The sequence below is a fragment of the Equus przewalskii genome, chromosome 22, assembly GCF_037783145.1.
Source record: "Equus przewalskii isolate Varuska chromosome 22, EquPr2, whole genome shotgun sequence".
NCBI classification, from domain to species: Eukaryota; Metazoa; Chordata; class Mammalia; order Perissodactyla; family Equidae; genus Equus; species Equus przewalskii.
The window spans coordinates 10,803,819-10,816,449 of NC_091852.1; the positions used below are offsets into that span (position 1 = coordinate 10,803,819).

The 12,631-nt window shown below is 39.5% G+C and overlaps 1 protein-coding gene across 12 annotated transcripts in view; it reads right to left on the reverse strand.

Moving 5' to 3' along the window:
* The window catches only part of TLE4 (TLE family member 4, transcriptional corepressor), a 141,642-nt gene that overhangs the window by 87,091 nt on the left and 41,920 nt on the right, over positions 1–12,631 (reverse strand). For 7 of the 12 annotated variants that reach the window (XM_070590703.1, XM_070590702.1, XM_070590700.1 and 4 more), the window contains one exon: positions 5,012–5,086. The exons of the other annotated variants lie outside the window; for them this stretch is intronic. In XM_070590703.1, coding sequence (XP_070446804.1) covers positions 5,012–5,086 — 75 coding nt within the window. The remainder of the gene's footprint in view (positions 1–5,011; positions 5,087–12,631) is intronic. 12 annotated transcript variants of the gene reach the window in all.

Consider the following 12,631-nt stretch of genomic DNA (forward strand, 5'->3'; position numbering starts at 1 on the left):
AGTTCCTCTAGAAAAGTGGAGGGACAGGGCTTGGCTGCCGGTAGTTTTGAGAAATGATCCCAGAACAGGCGTGGGGCATAGGGAAAGTGAATCAGAGGAGAGAAACTCAAAACAAGGATATATTCTTGAGTTGATCACCACCACAGGCAACTGAAGCTCCATTCTGCTGGGATCCTTCGTGGAGGAACACAGAAAGCACTTAAAACTGCCCACCAAAAGGACAGGAGGGGGGCCTTCCAGTGACTGACTCCCTAGGGGTCGAGGATTACCCCATGGGGTGGGGGGCAGCTCTCTCATGCTTCCACGCTGCACATGCGTAAATGAAGGGTGGAGTCCCCAAAAAAAGCACTGGGAAAATGCAAGAGCTTCCCAGTGTGGCTTTCGGGAGGTGGCTCAAGCTGGGGATAACATGCTGTAATGACAAAGGCAGGAGAGAAATGCAGAGGAGGGGTAAGGTGGGCCTGGTAAGGACAACACTGCTCAGCACTGCTGCCATATCTGTGCCCAAAAGAGGACAACAGCAAGGCCACTGCAAAAGTAACAATATCTCTGGAAAACCCTTTATGAGTAAACACAGAAGAGAGGAAAATACGGCTTTTTTGATACTTAATAACTTTTGCTTTTGTTAAGAAAGTGAAGTTGTATTTTTAATTTTATTCAAATTTTGTGTTATTGGACGCTGTCATGTGAGGGAGGGGAAAACAAACACACAAACACAAGTTTTTATATTTACCTACAAATTTATATCTTTCAGTTTTTTGCCTAACAGCCAATTAGTTTAAAAAGACAACAAGGGAAATGACCACAGTGGCGTATCTAAATGCCTCTGAAACTGAAAACGGCATTTTGAAATCTATAATGAAAAAAGAGGGACACACATTTTAAAACTATCATACAGCAAGACCCTCTGCCAAAATGCCAATCTGGAATGTGTATGTATATAATTTAAGGGCCAATCATATGACAAGGACAATAAAACAAATGTTAAGAGGAAAGAAAAAAACCCCAAAGGTATTGTCTTTCTTTTTTTAAATCAACTCAAACACAGAGGATGGTAAAGGCAAAGTCATTTAAATCATTTCCTTAGTAATACAAGTAATATTTAAATAGATTTAATAGTGCTGCTCCAAACCAATGAATTATGGGTTTAAAACCTATTAAAATGTAATGTTTTTTTCCTGAGCTGAGAGGAGAGAGATTTAAATCCACTGAATTTTAATATTTCAGCTTGAGCTGCAGGAGGTAGAGAAAGTCCAAATGAACTATTCCATCAGCACCATTCAAGCATGAACATTTTAATCAGTTTTACTTCCTTGGAGTTCTCTAACACAGTTTACGCTGTCATTCTGAAAGCACTTAACACAGAGAGTGTGAAAAACCACCAAGGCTTGTTATTGCCTTCACAATTGATGGCAAATAATTTTGCAGACTTCCTATCATTAAAATGTCACTGCTAAAAATTGAGGTTCAGCATTTCTTGTGCTAAACTGCATTTTCCTACAACACCATGGCATACCTGTTCTTAAGGATTTCTTTAAGGGAGTGTGCTTTGCTTTTTTTTAAAAAAAAAAGCATATTTCTATCATTTTATTCTTCAAAGAGTCAGGTTAAAAAAGAGGGGGAGGGGATCCAAAGAAACTCCATTTTCTGTTTTTACAAGCCAAACATTTCCTTTTGCAATGTTTGTACTAACAAAACTTTTTTCTTAATGGTAGTTTCTTTGGAGAGATTCTTATGAGGTTCCAAATCAGCCTCCTTTATTAAGCATTACCACATTCACACAGCATGTGCTGATTATATAGTGTAATGGATTTAAAAAGCATTTTAAGATAGTCAGATGACTCAATTTAATAATACAGGAAATGAAAACATCATTTCTAATTAGATCATATTACTGATTTAAAACTACAATTTGTGTGTTGTTCCAACAGTGTGATCGCGCAGAAATTCTAATTTAAAAACACAGTGGCTAGTAGGACACATGACAAGATCAAACCAGAGACACAACGCTCCCTCAGCCCATTTGGGGAAACTGCGGGAAAGCTTCAGGGAAGTGTAAAATACGACCAATTCAAAACAAAACACAAAATATTAACTGCAGAAAACAACACAGGAATTTTCCTGGGTTTTTTCCTTATAAATAAAAGATAAATGATATTTAACTTATTTCAATCTATCAACAGTTTTAAACTGAACATGACCTGTGAAAGAAATCATTATAACTGTGTTTCATTCCATTAAACACAACTAGCTTACTGTCAAGAGAACAAGCTGCCTCTCCAGGTTTCAGGCTCACTTCAGCATTTTGCATTTAAACTGCATGGATCACTGGTTTGGCTCATTTGCCAATGAAGGTAGAATAATATTGCAGAGTTAAAAAGGTGCTTCATCAGATTTCATTAAATCTGGGAACATTTGTGCTTGTGTAGATGGTGCACACACATATAAAACAGATGCATGTGCACCGATAAACAAATGAAGGTGTGCAGGGGCTTCAGACAGGGCTTTGCCTCTCAGGAGGAAAAATTTTCATTCCCTCCGTGCACAAAATTGTTGCCGACTACATTCTAAAGATCAAGTAACAAAAATCTAAAATTGACCCCTCACCACTTTCAGTAGCAGGTCAAAATACCAGCACCTCACAACACGGCCATGTCCAAGGGCAGCCAGAACAGCGGGTGCATTTAAAAGTCCACAGTGTTACAACTCTGAAAACGACTGGACACAAGGCACTACCAGGGCTGAAACAGACAAAAGACCAAAGACGACAGAGGACAGCAGCAGCAGAAAGGCAGCAAGTAAGTTGATAATTGAGCTCTTTTCTTGCTTGGTTTGTGACTCCTGAAAACTGCTGGGTTTGTTTTTCTATTTCTGCAATCAATTTTTCAGAATAGTCAGATTATGTGATTTTTTTATTCCATTTTCTACTAGGATACAAATAATTTGGAAATCCCACCAGATCCAGCAACTACAGCACATGCTGCTTTGATAGCATGCAATTCGACTGAGTTAATTCTTCAAATAAGTTTTTAAGTCACAAAATTAAATTAGCTTTGTTTTAATAATTAAATCCATACACGCACAATATGTCTGTCAGTAACTTGGCTACAGTCTAATAAGTCATCCTTTCCCTGAGAAAAGGCAATCTGCCATCCCATTCAAAACAAAATATGTAAAATGAAACAGATATAAAACAGTATTAAAAGTGTACTTGATGTGATGAAGGGAAGGGCACTTGTTCTGATTTTATACCTCCCCTCAAGTTTCTAAGCAACATCCAACACAAAACAATGTGTTTTTGATTTAGATTAATCTCTCCAGTGTACAGACAGTAACTAATAAGACTCGAAAAAGAAACAAAAAGCACCGTTTTCCTTCAGAAGGATGCCAACCAGACAGAAGGTAGGATGGCTACCTGCGTTTTAGCATTTCAGACAATCAATCAACACTAAGCCAGAAATGCCCCAGCAAGCCCTCCGGTCAGTCCTCACTCCACACAGTCTCCTTCACGGCGGACGGCGGACAGGGTAGCGGCTGAAAAAAGCAGATTCTGCCCCTGGTGACCTCGCGAGATTTGGTAACCAAAACCAGCCCAGCGTGAATACAACACACACTTCGAGCAAACACAACTGGTATATATACATATACACTAACTTTAAGATGAATGCCTTCTCAGTGTTTTAAAAAATTTATTACGCTACTCTTTTCTGGAATTTTAGGAAATAAAAACTAACTGTGAAACATAATCATCTCTCATCTCTCCCTCACCCCTGGCAGAAAATGTATGACAAGTGAGTCTGTAGTGTGGCTTGTTCTGATTCAGGCTCTTCTTTCCCAAGAGCCCTTCTGAGGAAATAAAGGTTACTCTTTCTCCTTTATTATGTCTTCTAATTTACTACCACTGTTTTCTTGTGGTCAGAGGGACACAAAATAGAGCTCAAAACAGCTCATCAAAAAACAAGCTACAATCAGACTACTGCCCTACCACCATCGGCAGTCACCCCAGAGTTCTGATTTCCTTGTTAAAAGACAGAGGCGTAATTGAAGCAATATCTTCACTTCAGATTGATTATCAGGCGACCCTTCTCCGCATCTTCACTCGGCAATTTGAATTTTAATGAAAGTAAATGGAATAATTAGCATTTCAAAGTATGTTTGATACACTGAGGGGAAAAAAGAGAAAAGACTTTTGTGTATAATTTATACACAAAAGAAAGTATTTGGGAGGGGGCAGAAAGAGGAAGGCACAGTTGTAGTGTCTTTATTAGAATAACCTAAGGAACTGCTTGTACCAGGTGCATAAATAGAGATGTGAGTAGTGTGCTCTTTTCAGCTAAGATTTCTCACCTTTATTATTTCTAAGTTTTAGCACCTTATTTTATTACTTGTTATCTTAATCTGGGAGAACAAAATGGAAGTGGAGTGACTGCCCAAACCCATGAATTCCAGCAGGATTTCTATGCAACATTAATGCTACTATGCAGGAAGGATTTTACAACTAGGCCACTGATTTTTCAGAAAGGTGTAGTTCATCTATTATTTTCTACTACAAATGGACACTAGCCCACAAGAACCACTCATCACAAGGGAGGAAGAGTAGCAGGGAGATGTGAAAATGCACATTTCACTAAAAATGATAATAATTAAGATAATCTATATTTGAGGAAAGATAAAAAAATCAGGCCATTTTGACATCAGGGCAATCTGTATCTTTTTTCTGGCATAGGTTAGCAACAGAAGCTGATTGCAAAAGAAATATTATAAAAGAGAACTACCCAGTCTCCTTAGGGGAGAATTTTTGGGAACATGTCAACCTGAATTGGTGAGAATGTGATCCAAAGTTTCTGAGGCAGCCATCAAATTTCACATGAGACTGAAGGCAAAGTGCTTAATTTCACTTTATGGACTTCTATTGCCCTTTGCCCCTTTGATGGAATAAAATTTAAGAAGAGAAAGCAAGAGAACTGATGACAAACACTAAGATCAGAGCTAAAATGGAAAGGCCACGTACCCCAATGATGGCGTTCAGTTCTGCCATGGTCACCTGCTTGGCCCGTTCCACAGCCTGCACCACTTGTTGCTGGTGCTATAAATGAAGATCAGAAACAGAATACAATTATTTGTGTCTACTCAGTCAAGAACAGCTTTTCCTAACATGTCCTCTACCTTCAATTACATGCAAAATAGGATTTAGGGGTCTCCATACTCCAAATAGAAGCCCCAGGTGGAGGGTGACTAAATCTCTAGGGTACATTTGGGTCTACACTGCTGAGAACTAACTGGGCATCCAACTGCGCCCCCATGAAGGATGCTCCCTTACAACTGGTAGAAGCAGCTTACATTTTCCTTTCATGTCAGTGATGCAAACTGACCCAACACCTTCCACTAATACTACAAACAAAACAACAGAACCCATTTGACCTGCTTTCTTTGTACCCCCTTTTCTCTGCCATCTACATAAAAACTTTGAAAATACTTCCTATAAGTATTTATTTTTAAAATTTTTCCTGCTGTCTGTTAGAGTAAACACCGGAAGGACATACAGAACTAAACATTCATGTTTCTTCTGGAAATGTAAAAAGTGTTCACATTTTAATTTCTGTCAGGAAGGGCTGCAAATTTAAAAGGGATTAAAAATGTACAACTCTCCCTAGCAGTAAAGTTTAAGAACTTCAGGTATTTCTTTTAAATGCAATAGAAAAACCAAAACCTGCAAGTTTAAGTTAGTTTTCCTTTGGAAAAACTAGGACGAATAGTATATGAAAATCCCTCTATCCATGATTCAGTTCTAAAGAAAATGAGCAAGAACTGCCATTAGTAATTTTTATAACATTAGAAAAATAGCACAGACGTCTCAACATGGAGGCACTCACTTACATTCGGACATACACAACAGCTTAGACAAGTACCCCCAAAGTGTAAATATTATTCCCAACTAAATACACTCGAACATTCTAGGATCTACACACTCAAATTCGGTCTAAAATAGTCTCTTCTGGACTTCTTTCACTAGGTTTAGTGAATGAAGAGCCAAAGGGACTGTGCTGTGAAACAGGCAGTCCTCTGTGTGGTCGGCAAGAGTCTCATTTTGGCTGATCCCAGTTGAGAAATGTAGTTAACTTTCTCCACTGACTTGAAGTGAACATGAAGCTCAGCTATCATACTGCCCAATACATACAAAGAGGTAAGCCACGAGTGAAACATGAAATTCTCCCTGAGCTACCTCGCACTACATTCCAAAACCCTCAAACACACAGTCACTGAGATCAACCAGGGTGACCACTATCCACCTCCCAGCTGTGGAGGGGTGGTGATGGGGGGTGAGGGGGTGATGTGGGAAGGGAAACTGCTTAAATTAGTCATCTACAAGTGGTGTTTTCATCCTTGATTTCCTAATAGAAATGTGTATTTTGTGCCTGCAACTAATGGGAAGAAAAATGTCAAATAACAGATCACTGCATTTTAAGCTTTTACTAAAACTCAGAACATTAAACTACGTATCTCTGATTTTTTTTTTTTAACTGTAAGAGTTTAAAAATAAGGGCTTAAGAAGCAATCCCAAAGTCTTCATAGATATCTCCATCCATTCTCTTACTCTTTAATAAAGTATTTGTCAAAGTGAAATAATTAATTTCCCTCTTTTCTCCAAAGAAAGTAAAAATCCTAAAGATTTATGAAAACACTAAAAGGAATCAAGAGGCATAGTCAGTAAAATGAGCAGTAACAGTAGTTTCTCCTCGAAGCCAGCCTGACCATGTATGTTTACTGACTACCTACTATGTGCCAAGCACAGAGCTCATGTTTAGATTTAAGGCAATGTGTGTATCAGAGTAGTGAAAAATGGCAGCAGTTGGAAAGCAGAGAAAAAGATAACATGTAGGACGACTCTGAGACTTATCTAGTACTCAAAGTGAGTACATGCATGGAAATTTTATGGGATTTCCCACCTCTTACTTTCCAACATTCAACAATGGCTGCGCAAAATGTCCAAAACACTGAAACAGACGCCAAAACACCACATGTGTATACATCCAAGAGGTATATCATTCATTCCACTCATGCACCCATTCATTCAACAAAAGCTTTTAAGCTCTTACTCTGTGCCATTTCTGTATATTACTGAAAAATCTCCGTATTACTGAAATATCATCTACTCTGTATTAAGTACTCAAAGAACACTTCTATGAGACAGAGATGCAGAAAATGCATCTAGTTAAGCCCTTCCTACCATGAAGATTGATCAACTCTTGCTTCATAAACTGGATTCCAACTGCCAAGATGGGCAAAGATGCCTTAGGCTGAAACCGCTCTGGCTCAGCATTAAAATCAAGTGCATTTACTGAGAAAACCAGAAACACACCAGTGAACCATAACACTCACATGCTCCTATAGAAACTCTTGCTAAAAATCTAAAATGACAATGGAAGTCACAACTGAGCTCCTCCCTTTGCTCTCATGGCAATGGCCATGGGCTATAATACCACATCTGAACTTCACCTGTAGTTCAGGATTTTACTTCCCTATTTCTGCTTACAACTGTGAATCATCTGCTGTTTAAGGACCTTTGGAACAGAAGCTCCCTAAGGGAAAGAATGCCTCCTCCCCTGTGTGCTCTCAAAGCACCAGAAACACCCAACATTGCTCACTCAGCCACACAGTAACATTACACCACAGACTAAAGCAGCACACACCAGGAAAGGGGTGAAAATTAAAACTTGGGGAAGAAGGGGTAAACGATCACAAAAGAAAAAATGAACACTCGAGAAAGAAGCCTAAAGTACTCCCATAAACTGACCCACAGGGGGCATTTTTTTTTCCATTTTCAAATTTTAACAAGTAAGCTCTGTGATTCAGAAAATACAGCAAGTTTTTCACATCTTCTCAGAACCACGATGGCTTTCCCATTATGTCTGCCATCTCTTCCCCTTTTCTTCCCCTGCCCCATCTGTTCCTCTCCTCACTCCACCCTACATCTCATTTCCTCTCCCACTTCCTGCCTATCCCCTCAGCCCCCTCACCACAAGTGGTGACAGCCACTCCAGCCCCAGGAAATCTGCGGCAGGCAACACTATGGCTGCTCTTATTGCTCAAGCTGCTCACTCAGATATGAGCTCCCGGTGTGACCTTTTCACCAGTGCCACCAAATAAAATGCCACTGAGAATATATTAATAAGCCAAGGGTGAGAGAGGGGGCCTCTAACAGGGATTTGGAAGAGGAAAAGAATGCCCAATTATTTATTCTTTAAAATACTGTGATTGATAATCTTTTTTAAAATCCTGAAAAAAAAAAAACCCCTACACATTGTGGTTATGGTTGCACAACTCTGTAAATTTACTAAAAACCGTTAAATTGTACATTTACAATGAGTGAATTTTATGATGTGTAAATTATATCTCAATAAAATATTGAGATTTAATGAATACAAGCACAGTTGGAAAAAAAAAAAGCCAGTAAAATGAAATTCTATATGCTAAATCACTTGCCTACTTACTTTCATCATAAAATTATTTTTGCATTTGTTCTGGAAAAGCATTGAAAACTTTTTTCTACAAGAAAGAGGCTGAAATAATTAATATAAGCTCAGCAGTCCAACAAAGCCTGCTGAGAAACAGATCTTAACAAACCACTAAAGTGTGTACAATCCGTGTTTAACGTACGCTTCTCAGAAGAGATTACAATGACAATACCTGCCATGAAAGTACTTTAGGGCATGGCAATAGATGTGATACCTCTAATAAAAACAGTAATAAAAAACTCTATATTATAACCTAGAATTTTTTAAAATATCTCCCTTATTGATAGGGTCAGTAAAGGGGTAGTAAGAACAGAGATGTAAAATGAAGTATGATTCTTATAATGAACAACACTGACACTCCTGACAGGTGGAGACACAAGTGAGCAAGAGATAACGGTCCCCCTCCTCACAGAACTTCCAGACATAGAGAGTGCCCTACAGTACCAGAATATAGGAGAGAGAATCCCAGGGGAAGTTACAGGAAGGAACGGCCAGCACATTTCCTGGGGCAGGAGGATAGGGTTTTGTTTTCTTATTCATTCATCCAATTATTTCCGCACCTACTATGCACCAGGCACTGTGGTAGGAACTGAGATTAGAATAATGAACAAGACAGACAATGCATAATACTCAAGAGGCTCTGTAAAGTAATTACAGTTGGAGAGTAATGTCCATGAAGAAAATTACAGGATGCTATGCAATCACTTATCAGGGAATTATCTAACCTAATCTTAGGGCTGAGGGAAGACTCCCTAAGGAAGCTGACCCAACAACTGGGACTTGAAAGATCTGCAGGAGCTCTGTGGATGAAGAGCAAGGAGAAAAGAATTCCAAGGGGAGGGAACAGCTTGCTTGCGTAAGGTCCCTGAAGGGGAAAGGAGCTTGTCTGTCAAGGAAGAGAAAGAATGTGTGGCTGGAGGAGGAGACTAGGGTAGGGGAAGTTGGGAGAGACAAGGCACAGTAGGATTTTGAGGGCCTTCTTGGGCATGTGTGGCAAGACACTCATGCAAAACTCTTTAAAGTGGAAGAGGTATTCACAAAAAGAAGAGCAAAGGCAAGCGCATAAAGTCATTAAGTCATTTGAGTAAGACACAGGCCTACCCTATAGAACCACGTACTACTAGTGGGAAGTGAAATCTGTAAGGCAGGAGGAGCCCAAACAGTTGAAGGGCTTTGCATGACATGCAAAGAAGTTGGACTTTATCCTGGTAAGACATTTTTTATTAAAATTTTTTAGCAGCAGAGTGCCATCAGTTCTGCATTTTAGTAAGACAGACCTGGGAATAAGAAGAAGCCAGACGGCAGGGAGGTGAACCAGACTGGAGGGAGAACAGCTAGAAGGCTAACGCAGTATTCTAGGTGAAGGACACTGAGGCCTGAACTTGGACCAAAGATCCTTTCTGCCAACAGGAATCATTAGCCACATGTACATGAAAAACCACTCAATCTGAACTAGAAAGAGCCTTCAGAAATCACGAGATCCAGATGCCAGTAGCCTCCCAAGCACTGTACCAACCAACCAACAAACCACCCTCCATATTTCCAAATGCCTACAGACTTCTAAATGCTGCCTGGGCTGAGGGGAATGGGATGGTGGCATTGCAGCACCAACCACAGGTCAAAGGCCATTACTATATCTAATGATGAATCTCCTCTGTCACACCCTAGTAAGTAATCAATCAGCCTCTGCTTGATTACATCCTCTGAAAAGGAATTCACTACCTCACAGAGAAGCTTTTTTCCATTTGGGAATAATGGGCCCTAATAGTGAGTGAAATCTACTCCCCATAACTTCTTCTCACTGGCCCCAGTTTTGCCTCTAAATTCTCCTCCACTGGAGTGCACTTCAGGTATTTGAAGATGGCAGAATGCCTGTGTTCAATTCTCTCTATTCCAGGATAAATATCCCCCGGTCACTGGCTCTAGGCCACTCATCTTCCGGGCTACTCCTCTGGTATGCCTGATGCCTGACGTGACTAGACACAGTACTCCAGGTGTGGCTGAGCAGAACAAACTGAATGTCCGTGTCCAGTAAGTCAGGCTAAAATCCTACTGAGCTTTTGTCAGTAACTCTACCAAGTTTATTGACACAAAAAAGCCTCAAATTTAACCAAAAACTCCTCAAGTCAGCCTCTTCTAAATGGTATTCAAGGAAATGTTGGTCTCATAAGTTGTTAGGTATTACTTTAAAAAAAAAAAAAACCAGGTTTAATTTGGCTAACATCTGGTAAACTGCAGGTCTTCTTCGAGCTTTAAATCTCAAACAGAGTGAATATGTACACAGGGCTTTCCAAACAACTTCAGCTATGGAATATGGGATTAAAGCTCTGAGGAGCACACCTTGGGAAATAATGCCCACAGTCTTTTTCTTTCTGATCCTTCAGCCTTGTCTTCTCCATTTTCATTCAGCTGGGGATCGGCCATTCTTTGATAGATCCAACAAGCTCAAGTCCATGCTTTCCAATAGAACTTTCTGCAATGTCAGAAATGTTCTAGATCTGTGCTAAGAATATGGTGGCCACTAGCCACATATGGGTGGATAATGAGCACCTGAAATGTGGCTAACGTGACTGGGAAACTGAATTATTAACCTTATTTAACTTTAAATCCAAATAGTCACAAATGGCTCTGGCTACTGTATTAGGCAATGCATCTCTACTTAAAGTATGGTATAGCTTAGCCCCAGTAATAATCCAATCACTGCCTAACTGAAAGTCAAAGAAATGAATCAATTTCTCAAATTAACGCTAATTTCTTTGGACACATAAAGATAAGGGTTTTTAGCACTGCTGCCTTTGGAAGGTGGTCCACATTTAAACCTGCAGAAAAAAAGTTCTCCCTCTGGAGAATCATCTTTCACTTGCTGAGGACAAGCAGGCCATAATGCCACCATAAGGATCTCACCAAACATCCAATTATCACCAAAACACATGGTCATGTAGAACAAGCCAATAAGTCAACCATGGTACCTGAGACAGGATTATGCTCTCTGATACCTCATTCAGTATTGTGGGGAAAAAATACATTTTAAATAAAAGGTGGGCCAATGCGGAAATCAGAAAAATGGACCAAATCCTCTAAAGCCCCAATCCAGGTCTATTAGTTACTTCAGGACATTCCTTAGATATACGGGGCTGTCATAATACCTTGCTAACTCTGATAAAATGGCCCTGATTGGGAAGCAGACGTCTCCTGTGAAGGCTGCTGGCATTTAATGAATGCTCTTGAAGACAGACTTACGGGTGTCACTGCATACTTATCAGGGGATCTCTGGTGGTTTCAGCCAAGCTCTCCTAACATCAAACCGTGTTATCACAAGCCATTGATTCCTTACAAAGTTAACAAGCAATAAGATGAGTTAACCTGGTGCCATTATGAGGCGAGAACACTGCCACCAGTGCATGTAACCACCGCATTTTGTTCATTTCCTCCCTAAGGCACAATATGAAAGTGACTGATCACGTTTTTCAACTTCCATTTTACCATTATTCTATACATGTAAAATGTGGTTCAGAGTAAATCAGTACTGTGTTAACCCAGATGCCAAATAAACAGCATTTGAGATACACCTATATCTCATATATCTCAGAAAGGGCTGGTCTTCCATCAAATTAAAAGAACCAAATTTATGGCATGTCCAAAATAGAAATTCATGTATCATTTGATTTCACTAGCTATTCTAGCCTATTGGAATTTAAATAAATGCCTATTATCACCATTACATAAGTTGTATATTTTCTACCATTTAAATGCAATGCAGAGCACCCAAACAAACAGAATTCTGGCAAAAAAACACTAACTACTTGCTACTACCCGTTAGAAAAGCTAACAGGGCAATAAAAACCAAGCTTTGAGTTAAAATTAAATTTGCACTAAAAAGCATTCAGGTTCGAATGTTCCCTTTTCCCTAGGTAAATATAAGAATAAAAGTAGAAGGCTTAAAATTTTCACTCCTAATTTCCCATTTATACTCTAAAAATTCTAATGATCATAGAACTACTGTTAAATGTAGTCAAAAGAATGATTTGAATTCTTTATTTCATTTGTTAAATCAATATTTACAGATGCAAGGAAAACCAGCTGCTCACAGGTAAGCCCGGGCCTCCAAGCTGGGC